General features: G+C 37.2%; 2 protein-coding genes across 4 annotated transcripts in view; one reads left to right on the forward strand and one right to left on the reverse strand.

Moving 5' to 3' along the window:
- Positions 1-1,336, reverse strand: part of LOC111872997 (integrator complex subunit 8-like) — a 10,906-nt gene extending 9,570 nt beyond the window's left edge. For all 3 annotated transcript variants that reach the window (XM_023867345.2, XM_023867346.2, XM_033754918.1), the window contains exon 1: positions 922-1,336. In XM_023867345.2, the coding sequence (XP_023723113.1) occupies positions 922-1,039 (118 nt within the window). In that variant the 5' untranslated portion in view covers positions 1,040-1,336. The remainder of the gene's footprint in view (positions 1-921) is intronic.
- Positions 1,337-1,462: 126 nt separating this feature from the next.
- The window catches only part of LOC111872996 (probable ATP-dependent RNA helicase DDX43), a 49,061-nt gene continuing 31,028 nt past the window's right edge, over positions 1,463-19,495 (forward strand). The window contains exons 1-7 of the mRNA XM_023867343.2: positions 1,463-1,914; positions 2,251-2,678; positions 5,478-5,705; positions 6,397-6,506; positions 7,750-7,970; positions 11,811-11,976; positions 16,707-16,816. Coding sequence (XP_023723111.1) covers positions 2,256-2,678; positions 5,478-5,705; positions 6,397-6,506; positions 7,750-7,970; positions 11,811-11,976; positions 16,707-16,816 — 1,258 coding nt within the window. The 5' untranslated portion in view covers positions 1,463-1,914; positions 2,251-2,255. The remainder of the gene's footprint in view (positions 1,915-2,250; positions 2,679-5,477; positions 5,706-6,396; positions 6,507-7,749; positions 7,971-11,810; positions 11,977-16,706; positions 16,817-19,495) is intronic.

Here is a 19,495-nt window from a genome sequence, read left to right on the forward strand (position 1 = left end):
GACCAAAAACAACTGGAGAATGTGAAATGTTTTAAATATTTGGGTAGCTTGTTAACAGATGATGGAAGGTGTACTAGTGAAATTAAATCCAGGATTGCCATGGCAAAAGCTGCATTTAGCAAGAAGAAGAATCTTTTTACCAGCAAATTGCACTTAAATTTGAGGAAGAAACTAGTGAAATGCTACATTTGGAGCATAGCTCTGTATGGGGCTGAAACTTGGACACTTAGGGCAGTAGATCGGAAACATCTGGAAAGTTTCGAAATGTGGTGTTGGAGAAGGATGGAGAACATCAGTTGGACCGATTATGTGAGAAATGAAGAAGTGTTAATAAGAGTCAGTGAGCAGAGGAATATCCTACACGAAATAAAAAAAGGAAGGCCAATTGGACTGGTGATATCTTACGCGGTAACTGCCTTCTAAAAGAAGTTATTGAAGGAAAGATAGAGGGGCGGATATAAGTGACAAGACGACGAGGATACTGTCATTTGAAGGAGAAAGCTCTTGATCGCATTAAGTGGAGGAATCGTTTTGGAAGAGACTGTGGACCTGTCGTCTGACAGATTACTGATGATGATGATATTTAATAGCCTATGTAATACAGGGGTAATAGATGTATAGTGCACTGGCTAGTCTTGTCACTGCAGATTAAGCGTTTAAGATTTCTACAAGTATGAATGACAAGGAAAAGCATGTACTTTAAAATTACACAAAAAGAACACATAATTGGTTAGTACATGTTGGTTATAATTTAGCATCAACTCTTAATCCAGTATTCTCGTTTATGAAAGCCGCCATTCGTACATAATAGCATACAGACAAGTACAAGGAGAAGCTCAACTAAACACAGTGTAGCACTGATGATTGTTAAAAACTCTACCTTATACCACCATCGTTACGGATAAATTTAAGTGGCATTACCTGGTGTTTCTTTCTGTAAATGGTTTTCCAGTAGGCTAGGATCCAACAAAAACTCAAACCACAACACAGTACTATGAGACGGTCTCCCTCTTCCGGGTCTCATTAAGTCTACATCCATTATTATGTCACGGGTAAAAAAATATAAACAATAACAGCTCGAAAATCAATCTACAAAAAAAAATTACACACCACAACGTGAAACGGTCCAAGATGCTCTAACCGCTCTAACCCCTCTAACAGCTCTAACCTACCGACCCTACCGACCCTACCTTATCGCTGCCGATCGCTTATCATACCCGATCACACCAACCATGAACACCGATCTACAGATCTTGATCGATCGTGATAATCGTGATATATGGAGAACATGGAGTGAAATTGGGATGGATCAAATTGAAGAGTAGCAAAATCTAAATGTGAGATTTGTTTGGGAATTACTGGAACCAAGTATACGTATATAATTCCAATTAGTGGTGTAAGATGTGTAGTCGAGAAAACTCGATATTGTACAGTTCGATACAGACATGTATTTGTAATTGACGTGCTCCATATCTCCATATCCTATGGGGTCAACCTGTACTTGGTTTTACGGAACGTAAACAAATTCAAGTTCAAACACAACATGGTTGGATAATTAAAAAGTTATTTGGTTATTTTAACAAGAATAATCTCAGGTCTCGACTGCTCATTCAAGGCCTACCATCTTTCAAACGAAATCTGTGACCTCTGCGATTCACACCCAAATAACCAAATAACTGTGCGTAGTTCGATACTTCGATACTTTCTTTTTGTCGACTTTGGTATGTAATGCCGGCCACTGTTTATTTTTAATTTCGTCGTCAAGGGTTTCAGCCCTTGTGTTGCTGACACCCTGTCATCGTCACCATTGTTGTTGTCTTTCGATCATTGGCGATCATTGGTATGGTTGATATGTGAGAAGCGGTCAGGCGTCGTTAGGTATTGTTCGGTTGGTTAGGTAGTCGGTGGAAGTAGGTAGGTCGTTGAATCAGTTGAATGTTTGATTGGTTTGAGATCATTCCTTTCGCTTGATTTATCCACACTAAGAACATTAGAGGGCAGTTTTTATTATATTGTATGTTATATCTAAAAATCAGCAGACAACAGGACCATAAAACTGATGAATAGCAGTATGTAACAGCGACAGATATCTTAACATTCAAGTGGCAATTAACAGTGTTTATTCTCATGAGGCAAATTTAATAAAAAGAAAGCTGTTTGTAGAGATTTTGAAGAAGCGTTTGCGTTATATCTGAGACATTTGTAATTTTGTAAGATTTGCATGCAGTTTCGTGTGTGCTTACATTTCAGGCAGCATGAACGATGGATGGAACTCGGATGGTGAAAGCCGGACAGAATACACTCCAATATATTCCAAAACTTTTGCTCGTGGAGGTAACGGGAGAAGTGGGGCTACAGGACGTGATTATAGAAACCGGCATGGTGGAAGGAATAGCTATACAAATAATTATAAATCTGAAGTAAGGGAAAGTGGGCAAGGCATTCGAGGTGGAAGGTTTGAGCACAACAGAGGGCAAAATCGAGATGGTAGGAATTGTCAAGAATATTCCTCTGGTGGTCGTAATGATCGAGAATATAACTCTGGTGGACGTAATGACTGTGGAATGGGATGTGATAGAACTGAAGTTTTAATAAAGGCGTGCGATGTTGGGAAGATAATTGGAAAAGGTGGAACCAAAATTCGAGAGCTGCAAAATGAAAGTGGTGCACACATTCAGGTATGTGATCATTAAAGCTTTTGAATGTGTCAATCGTGACATTTTACTATATAAACTAGAATTTTATAAAGTAGTTTGTAAGGCCAATGCATTGATAAAATCCTATCTCAAAGAGAGGTACCAAAGGGTTGTAATCAGTAATTGGCATATTCATTCCACATGGGACAAAGTTAATAATGGTGTTCTCCAGAGATAGATACTGGACCTTTATTATTTCTTTTATACAGGATGTCCCAGGAGTTTGGTGCCATACTTCAGGAGCGTACTAAGGGTTCCCTATAGAATAACTTTGAAATAGGAACCCATGTCTGCAAATGTAAAATAGCAGTGCTCGGGTGGCATTTAAAATCATTTCGTTTAAACTTGGCGCCTCAACGTTGAACTGCATTGCATAGAGGAACAGCCATCCACCAGCACTCGTGCCATAGCCTAGATTGTGGGGACATCAGAATCAAGTGTTTGGATGATCCTGCATGACCAACAACTTTATCAGTATCATCCAACGTGAGTACACGACATAGGTCCAGCTGACTTCATACCATGAGTTCAATTTTGTCAGTGGATACTGAACCAGTGTTTCCATCAGCCCAACTTCCTGAATCACGCATTATTCACAGATGAAGCGCAGTTTACAAGGGATGGCTGGTTCAACTGTCGAAACAGCCATGTTTGGGCTGACGAAAATCCCAGTGTTACTGTAGTTGGTTACCACCAAGCACAATTTTCTGTCAATGTCTGGGCGGACATCGTTGGCGGTCACCTGATTGGGCCTTTCATCCTACCATTGCAACTCAATGGCCCCTTTGACAAGGTGTTCCTGGAATGTATCCTTCCAACTTTGCTGATTGTGTGGAGGCAAATGTGGATACAGCATGACAGAGCACTGGCACACTTCAGCATTGTATCATGAGACTACCTGGATGCTGCTTTTCATGGTCATTGAATAGGAAGAGGAGGCCCAGTGCCTTGGCCACCCTGATCCCCAGACTTGACATTTCTGGACTATTTCGTCTGGGGCCATGTGAAACGCCTGATCTATGACACGCCTGTAGATAATGATTTGAGCTGTTGGCCAGAATACTTGTTGCATGTGACCTGATCCGTGAGACACCTGGAATATTTGAAAGGGTGCGCCAAAGTTTCTTTTGTAGATGTAACGCATGCATTGAAAATGGACAACGCCAATTCCAACATCTACTGTAGCAGGTGAATCTTAAGAGCTTGGAGGGGGTAATATGTCAGTGCATGCTCTTCGACATTGAGGCGCCAAGTATAAACAAAATGATATTAAATGCCGCCCTAACGCTGCTGTTTTACATTTGCGGACATGGGTTCCTATTTCAAAGTTGTTCTATAGGGAACCCTGAGTACACTCCTGAAGTATGGCACCAAACACCTGGGACACTTTGTACGAGTATATAAATGACTTGCCAAACATTGTAATTAGTCATTCCAAACCTATTCTTTTGCAGATGACACTATAATTATCACGAATTCTAGCCCTTTATATTATGAAAACAATGTTATTCAAACATTTAAAAACAAATGATTGGTTTAAAGCTAATTTATGGACACTAAATTTTTATAGGACATATTTTATACAATTTTGGACCAAGAGTAGGTATCCATTGGATATGCATATTGACAATGGTAACAGTCAGATTGCTAAATCTTCTAATACCAAATTTCTTGGATTAGTTATCAACAATATGTTGACATGGAAAGGACATATCGCCTGGCTTATGTCTAAATTAGGTTTGGGCTGTTATGCAATCAGGGCTATTAACCTTATATGTCACAGGAAACCATAAGAATGATTTATTTCTCATAGTTTCATTGTTATGATGTATGGTATAATTTTCTGGGGCAATTCTCCCCATAGTATTCATATTTTTAGGCTACAGAAAAGGGTAATTAAAATTATTACTAACTCCAGAAGTAGAGACTCTTGCAGGTAATTGTTTAAGAAACTGAAAATGTTGTCCTTCCAATCACAGTACATATTTTCTCTCCGACTGTTTATGGCTAAAAACAGAGAACAATTTAAATCTAACCGTGAGATTCATAGCATTAATACAAGACACAATAACAGTTCCATTATCCAATATGTAATTTAACAGTATTTCAAAAAGTAACATAATATTTTGGAATCAAAGTTTTTAATAATCTTCCTTCTAGCATAAAAGAACTTAGCTCATAATGAGAAACAATTTGCTTTAAAAAGATTTCTGCGCTTAAATTCATTTTACTCATTGGAAGAATATTTTAACTTCAATATTAATTAATGATCTTTTTCTGTTATATGCTGAATGTCAAGTAGAATATATTTATGTTTCATTATTGTAGTCTTGTTGTGGTAGATTATTATAGACCTTTGTTCCTAAACAGTAAACTCCCTTTTGGTATTTACTCAAATTTACAAGAGGGTGATGGAGATTTTTTTGCTGTCTGGTACTTATTCTATGAATCTCTGAATTTATTATGAGTTTGTTTCTGTTTTTATCACAAAGAGCATAAGAGATAGGATGTGCTGAGATACCAGAGGTAAGATTTCTAATTCTATAAATAAGTTCCTGCACGATAAGGTATTGTAATACCCCCCATGAAATATGGTGCTATGCATAATATAACTCAGTGGTAGACACACATTGCATTTGTATCAGTTATATATATTTCTAGTAATATTAAACTTGCAGTTTTCTTGTCCAGTAAATTGTTGAAATTTTCTTAGTTACAAAGTAAAAATTGCTTATTGCATAGTAAGTTCCATTTTCCATATACAGTAGAATGATGTTTCAGGTTGGTAAACCATGTGATGAAGATTTTGGCCAGACGACTTCAGTTATTCTCTCTGGATCTGTAGATTCAGTAGCTAAGGCAAAACATTTGATTGAAGATTTTTTGAACAACTTCAGCTCAAAAAGTGATGGAAGCAGTTGCAGTGGTACTGGAGGAACTGAGACTGCAGTTGTTGAGCCTGAACCACAGAAGCCACAGATAGACTGGGCTAAGGCTAGCAGAATCTTCGTAAGTAGAAAATAATGTCATTAGATGAGGAAAGGAAAATGTTGTGGTTTGAGTTGATGTAAATAATTATTTAAAGGTTTGTTGAATATAATGCTGAAAGGTTATAAGATATACAAATATTTAAATGAAACCATTATTTTTTGCACATTTTTATTTTGTTTTCAAGCTGCCATGATTCCTTATTTTTTTTGGACCCATAATAATCAGATGTTTTTTTCAAAATTACCCTTGAATTTTTGCAGTCCTCAAAATACACCCTGTGTACTTATTGACAAACATGTGGTAAAGTAAATAAAGAGGATGAAAGCTAATTACTGTGTAATGCACTTGACAAAACTGTCTGTTTTTTAAGATTGTTCAGATTGTGTGTATATGTATATATATATAAGTAATTATCTACAAAGTATAAATCAGTCCGTCCAATGTGACCTGTAAGTCTTTTACTACATAAAAACTTAACACCCTTATGTAGTAAAAGACTTACAGGTCACATTGGACGGAGTGATTTATGCTTTGTAATTGTTAATGTGACGGACCAGAATGAAACAAATCAAAGTAATTATCTCTTTAGAACTGTTGTGTAGTGCTGGATTTGTATGTTAATTTTAGTTTTCAGAGTTTTGAAATGAAAGATATGTAGTTATTACACTGCTTTTTATCAGTGGTATAATTGATTCTCATAATGTTACAGGAGGAAGCCCAGAAAGAACGATGGAGTAAGTGTCCTCCATTACATAAAGACTTTTATATTGAGGATCCAGAAGTTGCGAATATGTTACCAGAAGAAGTCCAGAGATTCCGGTAAATTGATTTACAGTGTGGAGAGTTGCTGTTTGTTACAGAAACTAAAACTGGCATGAATTTTCTGTTTTTACGAAAGGTCCCTTTCATAACCCTGGCAGGAGGTATAGTTCTAAAGAAAGTGTCTGTGAAAATGTGATAACCTTTTGATAAATAGTTCTGTATCACACTACTGTTTGGCATTTTCCATTTACAGAGGAAAACTGAAATAAATAAAGCTGAGACAAAAAATAAATGGTTTGGCTTATACAGTTATTATGAAACTTCAGGGTTCCCTACAATATTGGGATATTCTTTAGTGTCTGAGTGACTGGCTGTTTTTCAAGAAGGGCTGAGCTCCATTGAGTTATTTAGCAAGACTGCACTACATAATATGAAGCAGAGTGTGCAGTACATCCAAGATTACTTTAAATAAAATTCAAATAAAAATTTAGTATGGAACAAGGGCAAGATATATTGATATAAGTTGGTGAGGACAAGATCCACGCTTCACATTGTAGCGATTTCTGTTCCATTCTGTTGGATAGGACAGGAAATACAAGCACATAAAAACTGGCCTACTAGTAGGCCTGTGGCACAGAGTGCAGGCCAATGGTGACCTATAAATAGACTGCAAGGCACTAGTAGAATTAAACAGATACTGATATGTTTCACATATCCAAAGAGTTAACAAGTTTCAGAAAGACTACTGTAGATAGAGCATTTGATGAATTTATACCATCTGCAGTGATGTTACAGAGCAGCATTTCTCAAATTATGGTACTGGGACCCCTAAGGATACCAGAGCATCTTGGTATCTAAGTACCCATTTCCAGCATTCCCATTGGTTGCTGTTTGTGTTTTGAATCAACTCCAAATATTGTACAGGTGACATATATAAGGGTAATCATCATTCATTTATGTTATGTTTCTTTCTTTTTTCCTCTCTTTCTTTCTTTCTTTCTTTCTTTCTGTCTTTCATGTCAGGGGGGTCCAGACAAATTTTAAACTGTTACAGTAGGCATCAAAAAAAGGATTTGAAAACAGCTGTTATAAAATGTTTTCATCACTGCACTTGTGTATATATAGACTGAAGATGCAATTTTTAAATTGCTGCATGTTCCCCCCTCCCCCTTCTCTATATAGGACTGGAATAGAACTACTTCATCCAAAGTGCATGCTGATGGAACATATAATTAGTAGGTTACTGGTGTATTAGAACATTTTCAGTGATTTTTATGATGTTTTTTGTTTGTTGGTACAGGAAGGCAAATAATAATATTGTTGTGAGCTATGTGTTTGATGAAGTTGAAAGTGGAATACCTAATCCTGTGCAGACATTTGAGCAATGCTTTGCACATTACCCAGAAATTTTAGAGGAAATTTATAAGCAGAACTTTGAAGTTCCATCACCCATACAATGTCAGGCTTGGCCAGTTTTATTAAAAGGTCATGACCTTATTGGGATTGCACAAACTGGCACAGGTAAGATGCTTATTAAGGTACTTTATTACTGTCTTATGAATTGTGTTAGGTTATATGTTATTTGCTTTGTATAATGGATACCCACACTGGTATTTGAAGTTTCTTTGCAGTTTTTTCATGCACTAGTGATATACAAAATGAAAAAAGTCACAACCCTATTGTGATCTTCATTTCTCACATAGAAATGCTAAGTATTTATACAAGGCAACACATGCAACACTAATGAATACCTATGCACAGTGTGTTGGGCATATGACCTTGAACCACCCACAAACTTGTCAGTCATATGTAATTGCTGTAACAACAAAGAATTCTTAATTTCTGAGTGTAATGCTGTGTTGAACATTGCTTTAAGCCTTGATCTTAAGCAGAGAGGCAGATTTTTCCATATTGTCTGGTTTGGTGTGAATTAGCCATATGCAGTCTCATTGAATTTTATTCATGGAAGGGATTGTCAGTGAAAGTGACTAATGTGGAGTTAATTTTTGCTTCTCAGAGGAAGAGGTGACTTCAAGTATCTTACAATTTTGTATAGTATAACATTTAAAATTGTGTTGGTTACTCAACTCAACTCAACTCAACTCAGTTGTTGAATTGCATCTAATTCTTCAATAGGGATCCTTATTGTGCACTTGAGTGTTTTTAAATGCATAAATTGAGTCTTTCAGTTAAAATTTTACATACTCAGATAGTAAAATTTAAATAATTAGAGACTAAAGATTAAAATGTAAAAATTAAAATTGTACTAAAATGTAAATGAAGTATTTTGCGATAAACCTCTTTAAACTTTGTGACGTTGATATGATTTTCTGGTGGTAGAAGTGACTAGTGTGGAGCACCTGTGTATCGGGATCTTCTCACATCTCACTTCTTGCTAATTTACAGATTTTGTCTGCATTAAATTTGTCATTTAACCTCAAAGCTTCACATCATTTCCATGTTAGTTCTTGATTTACAAATAGCAGTGAATGCAGAATATGTAGATGTACTATGATCAACCTGCATACCAAATTTCACATGCCTAGCTTCTGTGGGTCCTTAGTTGTCACCACTAAACCAAACGCTGAAGAATATTTTTGCATGGCTACTATGTTATTTTGCATTCTACAAAATAATTACCTTAATAAACATTGCATATTTTACAGTGACCTATTACTGTATGTCATCAAGGCCTCATGTTGTCACTGGTATTGCTCCCACCTCACAAGTTCACGTGTCCAACATGCTATTTTTACTGATTGTAAAAAATTAAAGTGTACAAGGTTGGGGTGAAGTCTGGCATGACTTCATACCAAATTTTGCTGAAGTTTGTCAGTTCAAAAATTGTCTGTGGATGACAAGCACAGACAGCATGTTGATCTCACAGAGTAAGAACAAAATTGCTACAGGTAATATATATTGTATTCTTTGGCAGCACCGCTGTTCTAGTGGATGGGGTTGCTATCCACTTGTTTTGGCCAACAAATCTAAACAGTGGATATTCTTCAGCTTCTGTTTCGCACTGGTTAACACTCCATAACTGTACCCTCATCTGTACCACACTGTGTGTCTCTTTCTTGGAGTGGACCCACAGAGAATGGCACTTGCAACACCTCTTCTGTTGTTGCATAATGTCACCACGTATGTGCTTACCCTTTCGCTCCATAGCAATGGCTATACGCGTCACATATGTCAATTCCTCTATTGTTGCGTGTAGGCTTTACCTAGCAACAGCTGTTTCGCTGACTCCACAGTTCTTGCTTTGAGCAGATATGCCACAGTATTAAACATGATTCACTGTTTTATGTTCCCTGCAGAATTACCATGCAGCCCTGATATAATTCAAATTGGTGAAATTCTTAGAAATGCTCATTATAATGAGTACACTTAATATCCAAAAATGTTTGAAATATGTAATTTTTAAGGCTTGCATCTAATAATGTATATTACTTTGTGGACATATTAGTGTCACCATGTTTGTTCTTCCTCCATCTCTGTACATGTAGCACCTCGACATTTGGTGGAAAGACCTTCATATAACAGACAGTATAACATTTACCAACATCCATGATGTGTATGTATTGACCGTCTTCTAGTGCACACAATCTCACTTGTCACTTCACTACATGTTTCAGCATCACTGTGCCATCCTCATGTGTGTTATTTATGTTAAACTATTGCACTGCTCACCATCGTGTGTCGTTTATAAAATGATTTAAAATATACAGGGGTTTGTCCGAAAAGTAATGTCAGCGAGTCAATTAAAAACATTTAGTGATTAGATCGGTACAACACATTAAAAGGCTTAAAAATAGGCTCCTTCTGCCTCGATACATCGCTTCCAGTGAGATTTCCAGGCATCGAAGGCGTCATGGCAGGCCTCCTCCAGAATGTCCTTTAGAGCCTTGGTGCAAGCCTCTTTGACTTCGTCAACTGTCCCAAAATGATGTCCTTTCATGGGAGTTTTCAAGTGTGGAAACAAAAAGAAGTCTGGGGGAGCCATGTCAGAACTGTAGGATGGCTGGGGAACCGCTGGCACCTTTGAATCGGTCAGGAAGCGGGTCACGAGGAAGGCGGTGTGGGCTGGCGCATTGTCATGGTGAAGTTTCCAGTCGTCCGCGATGTCAGGCCAGATGTGATAAACCCTTTGTTTGAGTCTCTTTAGCACTTCCACGTAGAATGTGGTGTTGATGGTTGTACCATGTGGTACAAACTCATGGTGGACGAGCCCCCTGATGTCAAAAACACAATGAACATGACTTGCTCATTCTGGCCTTCTTGGGGTGAGGGGATGCCAAGGTGTGCCACTCGGCACTTTGCCTTTTTGTTTCAGGGTCGTACTCAAACACCCAAATCTCGTCACCTGTGATGACATTGTCTAAAAAGTGAGGGTCACTTTCACACAAGTCCAAAAGTTCTTGGCACATTTCAACTCTGCGCAATTTTTGGTCATCTTTTAACACTTTGGGCACCAGCTTTGTGCACACTTTTCACATCTGCAAATTGTTCATCACAATCTCGTGAACAGTACTTTTTGGAATGTTTAATGTCTGTGCCATTAAATGAACACTCAAATGACGGTCTGAGTTCAAAAGTTCTCTCACACGCGTGACATTTTCGTTGGTGGTGCTTGTTGATGGCCGTCCAGCGTGGGCTTCATCGCCGACCTCTTCATGGCCTTCTAAAAAGGCCTTGTGCCACTGGTAGACCTGACGTTCCGACAAACAATCATCACCGAAGGCCGTCTTTATCATAGGAAAAGTTTCCACTGCAGACTTGCCAAGTTTCACACAAAACTTGATGGCAATCCTTTGTTCCAAGGAGCGCTGCATTGCGGCTTGCACGGGAGACAAAAACGAGTTTCACGGAAAAGCCTTTCGTCACTCAGGAAGTTCGGAGACGACTAAGCGACCACACGTTCATAAGCTGACTTCCCCCTCCACCGATCCCAACCGGTCTGAGCGTGCTGCGACGTATAGTCACTTCACAATAAAATCACTGACATTACTTTTCAGACAAACCCTGTATATTCGTCATGTACTATAATAAAAAATTTATATATTTATCATCTTGTACATCATATTTCAAACTCGCGTATTATATCAGTCTTATGCTATGGGAGTCGTTCTTCCTATATTTTGTGGATACTGCATCTTGTGATGTGTCCTTCTCTTATGGCTGCGTGCGTTGTATTAATACAACGCGCACAGCCACAATTAGTACCACTCAATATTAGATGCTACAGCCAAGGTGTCACTTCAGCTGAGGTCACTGTAATCAAGTTTGACTGTACACATAAACAGTTATTATTGTATTTCAGATATACATTCCTTATGTTTCATTTAATGCTTTGTTGTGCAGGAAAAACCCTCGCATTCCTATTACCAGCTCTCATCCACATAGATATGCAACCAGTTCCTAGGTCAGAACGTCGTGGAGCAAATGTTCTGGTGATGGCTCCGACAAGAGAATTGGCTTTGCAAATTGAAAAGGAGGTGAACAAGTATAATTACAAAAATATTAAATGGTTAGTAATTTGTTGCTTTGAAATGTTCTCAGTTATGAAAGCAGAATATACAGAGACAGAATTTAAACTATGAGAACTCAACTGGAACTCCATTTAAGAGGTGATTTTTTCTTCTAGGTTCAAATACTATTGAGGGTGTGGATCTTTCTAGCTGAAAACCTACTGGATTTATTTTTAACAAATTTAAATCTTGGGTACTTGATCTGTAAAGTTAATAAGAATATTTTACAACAGTGTCCAAATTAGGTTGATGATATGCCTGCATTGGTGTTTATTAAGACTGCAGTTTCCCTTCACCTTTGATTTTCTCTTGGGCATCTACTTGGCAGTGGATATGCATGTCTGATATACGTAACACGTGTGTGATACATTGAAACCTCGATATAATTATTTATAAAATTTTTATGAGAATGGTATGTGTAACTTCCAAAAATGGTTGAAATATAGAATCTTCAAGCCCATCTCCAAACTTATAATCACATGAGCAGTAGATCCTCGATATAAAGCTTAGTGCCCACATTGTAAGTGGAATTGACATCTAATTTTAGAATCCCTGTTGTTATATGTGACTAAAATACTTAAAAAAGAATTTAAGGTATATTTCAAACTTGCTTTTCACTAATGCTGCTCGCACATTTCACTATAAATTTCTTGTATTTATGCCTCCTTCAAAAATATCCACATAATGTAATTTGTTGGAACCAGTGACTGTCTTTTTATTTAAAGAATATATTGCTTGATGTTATATGTCTTGAATGAATGTATGCATAATCTGTCTATTGTTTTAACCATGTCATCACTGCATTAATATTTTCTACCACTTTCACTTGCTCTTGGTACCAGCACTCCACAGAAATCACAGTTGTTTTCTGAGTCACTTCTCCAAGTTTATCAGTTGTTTTTACACATTTCACAGAAGCTGTGAATACTCTCTTCAGTAAGATGCTGTGCCACTGGAATTCCTACATTTATCTCAGTCCAAGATGATAGGTCATCTGCTTCTAAATTACTACCAAGTGCATTATAAACAGCCTTCATATCTTCTTTTGGAAGTGGAATTAATTTTGCCTAGTCTTCAGTGACATCTTTTCGAACACACTTTTCCCAGAAGTTTGCAGTCGTAGTTTGTATAACTTTCCACCATATACAGCATCCATTAGTGTTGATGTCTTTAGAAATTCCATAATTTTAAATTCAGAGCTTACATCTCCAGGAAGTAGCTCATTGCAGTAATAGACTTGAAGGCTTGATGATGCCTTGATCCATTGGCTGAATCATTACAGTAATATTCTTTGGCAGAAATATAACTCTGATCATTCTTTCTTTCTGTCGATTTCAGGACACTAGCAGGTGGATGATCTGGACAATCTAGCAGTAACAAAGCTTTTCTTCAAGTTTTCAGAATGCATATGGCATCTTACTGACACAAATTCACTTTCAAACCAGGAGCCAAAAATATTGCATGCTATCCAAGCTGTGAACTGTATTTTTAGATCACAGGCAGAGATTTCATTTTGAAGTGCTTGAATCACTGAGGACTTTCACTTTTAACAATGCACAGTGGTTTCAATTTGTGATTTCCTGTGGTATTGGAACATAGCAACACGGTTACTCCTTCATTAATTTTCATACTTGCTTTTTGGGTGTTTTTTTAAGTTCTAATTATTTGTTTGGGAGCTGTTTGTAATACACTGTTGTTTCATCATAATTGTCCATCAGTGTACTCACCAGTTTCAGGTACTTTGTGTGGGGTGTTAGGAAAACGTTCACCTGCTGAACTGTTATTTGTCATGTCTTATGCTGAACCTGTCACCTCCAAAGTTGCCCTCAGAAGCTTCTAAGTGTCTCATTTGTGCAAAGTAGTTTGTAAAATTGAACTACTTGAAGCTTTCAAAATTATCCCTTCTATATGCATTCTTTCACTACACTTTTGTAGCAACCACTACATGAGGGTTTTCACAAAGCTGGTCTTCTTCTGCAGCCCTATATCATCCATGCAACTTATTTATTGGTCCGTCACAAAATTAAAACCTGATTGATGTTATAAAACATCATTCAGGTTTTAATTTTGTTTTTTATATAAGACTTTTATTGGTTTTGAATAACCTATATTTTATATTCTTATTATAATTGTCTTAAATGATTTACGATANNGTGGATAAGTAAGCACCTGAAGATGGCATTATTATGCCGAAACATGTAGTGCGAGGGAGAGAAGGAGATAAATGAGTGTATGCACTACAAGACGGTTTAAATAAATCATGGACTTAAATCAGTGCAACAGGACGCTAAAATATAACATTAGTATTCACCTGAGGATGGCCACCAGTGGCCGTAACATGTAGTGAACTGTATCTGGGCATTGTCCCTGAAGTTCTTTGATTGTTGTGTTGTGACGGCCCAATACATAAGTTGTATGTATTGTACACAGCAGGATGCATGAAATGAGAACTATGTCATCCATTTTCTGTGGAATCTACAAATGATGTAATTTGTCTTATTCTTTCATCCAGATGTGTATTGTTCCTTCTGGAATTCCATGCTTGTGAAATAAACTAGTTTTTGATTAGCCATTCTTAACTGTTTCAATACTTTTGAATTTTTGTATGTACTTTTTCTTTTGGTCTTCGTTACTATACCACTACTTACTTCTTACTAAAGAGTTAGTACAGGATGATAGTTTTCTCCAGCAGCTCTGTGGGATTTCTGGCCATCTATGGTCAAGCAGGTAAAAGATGTTATTAATTTTGCTGTTTGAACAAAATAATCTGAGGGTGAGTGAAACCAGGAACATACAGCCCATTCATAATGGACTATGGACTTTACCCTCTGTATGGGCACACTACCGCAAGAAATGTTTCGCAGAACTTACGTGACATAAAATATATGCAATACATTCAGAGTTGTAATCGAAGCTGCAGTATGGTGAGGGTCATATGTATTACAGTTCAGAAACAAGTTTAAAAAAATGAATGAGAATATGGTAATATAATTTTTATCATGGAGATATGAAAGTAATAAGAACAGTTCGACATTCTTGACATTTTTAGTATTACGTAAATCAAGAAATGAATTATTTTCTCTTATTTATATAACTTCTTATACTCACTGTCACCATATTATTAAGAGTTGTCCTGTACAAGAAACTGTCACACCCACAACTTTCTTTGTGCCTGTAACATATGAAGTTAAAAGTTGATGTGATGTGTGCATGTCATGCATCAGTTCTGAAGTTAGCAGAGTTGCCTGACACTGCGCATAGTAATGCCTTGTCTTGCTTTGAAAAGAAAACTTGAAAGTTTTCAGCCACAGTCTGTAAACATGTCATGATTAGCTTTAGCATTGACCATTGGTCTGTGTACCAGTGTGGCAGCTGATCTTTCCTGGAAAAACCACAAAAAGGGTGCAGGTTCAAAATCTTCATTCTCTACATTGTTCATTTCATCCTGTCACAGATCTTCTGTCACATAGAGCAGCTGATTTTATTTCTCTTTGTTCTTCAGACTTGTAAAGAATGTCAAAGAAGTTAATCCATACTGTCTTTCTGTTTCACTCTTTATGAGTTGCCAATTTCAGAGACATTTAATTAAACTTTGTATTCAAGCTTAAGCATTTTCTTTTCATTTTGTAGTCATAATTAGGGTTGAGAATTTGCAGCAGCCAATAGAACAATCAAAAAGACTGTCTGCTTCCATTTGCTTACTGGACTGAAGTCAAGTTCAGGTGATGTCATGTGAGGGACATTTCTCATTTTTTAAAATTTGGAGGGGAATCAACCTTAAAATCATCAAATTGTGTTAAATGCAGTTCTGAAACACTGTATCCTGCTGAGACCATGTAACATTTTGAGTTAGTTGATGATTTGCACATACTAGGGCACTGTGTGTGTGTGTTAAGAATTTCTATCCCAAGGTCAAGTAAGTTCTCTGTTCATACATGCAGTATTGACATTCATGAAGGTGGATTTTCCACCATTACACAAGGGAGAGGCCATGAGAGTGGTTTAATGGTACTTTTATGTACTGCCTCCTGTAAATAGCTTCAGAAAAAAAAATGCAAGTGCGGTTAGTGCATAAAGTTACAGGAAGCCCTGTTTAATGCAAGATTTTTCCATTATATAATGTGAAAATATTGACAGTGCTAATATTTGTGTCTATAAATTGATGGACTGCTTTTTAATTCTGTGGTGGCTGCATGCAAAAATATGAAGTCGAAATGGTTGGTCACTTTTCAAGCTTTCTTTTTGGATTTGAAATTCATGCTATTGTTATAGTTCTTCTGTGTATATTATTCCATTTTGGAAGTAAGAGACTGGCTTATTTCCAAATGCCTTCCCATTTCCATTTTTAGAAGTGCCACTGAATAATGTTTTATCAGTCTTTCCTCAAAGAGTTGGACTAATTTTAGTGAGCCACTTTTAGGAGCCTTTCAAAATAGAATGCTTTAATCCAGGTATTAATTTCATAATGTCCATCTATCTGCTTGTAACAAACAATGTGTAAATTATTTGATTATTGTCACTTAAACTTGATAAGAGAGACTTACAGTAATTTTTTTAACCACTTTGATTTTGGTTTGGCTTGAATTATATTAGGGCCTAAATGATCACCCTTTTTATGTTTGAATCTTTTGACTTCTTTATCAGTTCTACATAAAACTTGTTATATGGCATTTGCTATTTGTGTAGTACTACATCTAGATTTAATTGAATTTTATTTAATTTGTTTCAGTGTATGTGTGTATGGAGGAGGCAACAGAAGGGAACAAATGAATATTGTTGCAGAGGGAGTTGAGATAATAATTGCTACTCCAGGAAGGTTGAATGATTTAGTTTTGGCTGGTGAGTTTCCTTCCTGAATAAATTTAGATTGCAGTGACATGAGTTACTTTTAAGGAATATAATTATTTTTTTCTTTGGTTAACCTTTTACCCATTCTGACACACTAAAATATTGGTGGCAGGCTGATAGTAGGCTGTTTTAATGAAAATGCATCTTAGTTGACTTTAGGAAGGAATTGGTTTAAATGACAGGTGGAACAGTGATTACGGTGACCTGGAATTTTCTTCTGTCCTTTCGGCAGGATTGAGGTAGGCCATTACTAGCAAAAAATTGATAAAATAGAAGAAGCAATTGGAAACTAGTAATTTTCTTTCATATAAATTGTGCAAGTGAAAGCAGAATTTCACATCTTTTTCGGATATAAGTACACCTTTATTCAAACTATATAAGCTCCACAGTTCAGCATCTGTTAGATGTGAGGGTGTGGAGTTGATTCACCTACCTTAGTATAGGGGTCAGGTTCTTATTAACCAGTTAAGTGTATATATTCTGTGTTGTTATCTCGCCCACGGTGGGGCATTAAAATTCCCCAGATGTTAAAATTTGTTAACTGTGGCATTCAATTTTATGATTGTTGCTCCATTTTTTAAATTTGATATCTTAGTCATGTTTCATTATAAAATTATGAAATGAAAAGTCTCTGAAAGACCAGTTATCAGAGTTAATATATTTATTTTTATTTATATAGCCGGTATATTAAAGTTTATAGTATTTTTTTTTTGTCTTTCCCTTGTGCTGTAATATCTTGTCAAGCAAGCATCACTGAGGTCCACACCTCCCAACCTAAAATTATAATCAGTGACTACTTTGGGATTCTCCTTGTCTTGCCCTCAAACCATAGTTAGAACCATTTTATCATCATGAGCAATACTTATGAGACAAATATCTTTTTTGTCTTTTAACTTCATTATCATTAGTCTGTCTTTGTAGACTGGAACATTTTCTCCCTTTTTCAGTTTTGCACTCTTACTTCAGCAGGGACACTGTTCCTGTTTTGACACAAGGTTCCCATAGCATCAGTCTGTTTGCTGCACAGCTTATGCAATGGATCTGGGCTGAAAACCCAATTGTCCATAATTTCACATTATCCCTGATTCAGTAGAGGAGCCATTGCATCAGTCTGTTTGCTGCACAGCTTATGCAATGGATCTGGGCTGAAAACCCAATTGTCCATAATTTCACATTATCCCTGATTCAGTAGAGGAGCCATTAATTGTAGAACTACTTTTGAGCCATGTGGCTCATTTGGGGGGGGGACATCGTAGCATAGTCGGTTGAGGAACCATATTGCAAGTTGGATGGACATAGTTCAATTCCAGATGAGATCATTGGATTGTTCAGTTGGCCTAATTCTTCCAACCACACTATGGCCCTGCGGTCGACTCAGCCTCTTAACAGGAATGAGAACCATGAATCTTTCTGGGGGTAAAGGGTGGCTGGCATGTGAGGTTGACAGTCTTACCACCATCTGTGCATGGATTGTGTAGAAAATGTGGGAGCCTCGACATCTTTCAATCCTATGTGCCTCCACAGGTTGCTACAAGGATAGTTTTACCTTTTTTTGTGGCTCATTTTTTAGGGACTCATCAAGAATGGTAACCTGCCCACTGTAAATAATAAAATTACATACATAACCAGATTTGGCTTCACAGTTCAAATGATTTTGTACCAAATCTAGCACATTCTGAAGGAATGTATACCATTCACGACTCCTTCCACATCATCAAAAACTCATCTACTGACACATAACACTGTGGGGTATATTCATTCATCAGTAATCTGTCAAGACAGCAGGTCTACAGTCTCTTCCAAAACAGTTCCTCCACTTAATGTGATCTAGAGCTTTCTCCTTCAAATGAGATATCCTCTTCTGTCCCCAAGGTCATCCAGCATCTTCTTACGTCTTCTCGTCTTCTGGTCACTTCTATCCGCCCCTCTATCTTTCCTTCAATGACTTATTTTAGAAGGTAGTTACTGCATAAGATATGACCGATCCAATTAGCCTTCCGTTTTCTTATTTCGTGTAGGATATGCCTCTGCTCACTGACTCTAAATAACACTTCTTCATTTCTCACACAATTGGTCCACCTGATCTTCTCTATCCTTCTCCAACACCAGGTGTTTCTGGTCTACTGCCCTAAGTGTCCAAGTTTCAGCCCCATACAAAGCCATGCTCCAAATGTAGCATTTCACTAGTTTCTTTCTCAAATTTAAGTCCAATTTGCTGGTAAAAGAGAGGTCAAAAATTTCTGCCTCTTTGCCCTACATATTTTAATGGGCAATTATTACATTTTAGTTGGCAAATGCCACTTTCGTAAAGGTATGTGCAATGCATTTTTTATTTTAGGTGATTTTTTGTCATGTTTCCCTGCTCCATTCCACTCTTAAAAATCCTATATATGTAGCTAATTCCAAAAGTAAGGTCTCCAAAGCGCTGGGTAATTTTTCGTGCGGCTGTTGGCAACCCTGTTGCATTCGTTGCTTCCCCCACTCCCCCCAATACCACCAAGCATGCGCGCACGTAGCTAGGATGCTCAGTCTTGGCACGGTTGCCGTTAGAAATGGAGCTCCCGATTACTAAAACCGCGAAGTGTGAGATTCGCGCAGTTATTCGGTTTTTGAACGCAAAAGGGACTAAACCAATTGAAATTCATCGTCAATTGGTGGAAGTGTATGGCG

The sequence above is a fragment of the Cryptotermes secundus genome, unplaced genomic scaffold (assembly GCF_002891405.2).
Source record: "Cryptotermes secundus unplaced genomic scaffold, Csec_1.0 scaffold1678, whole genome shotgun sequence".
NCBI lineage: Eukaryota > Metazoa > Arthropoda > Insecta > Blattodea > Kalotermitidae > Cryptotermes > Cryptotermes secundus.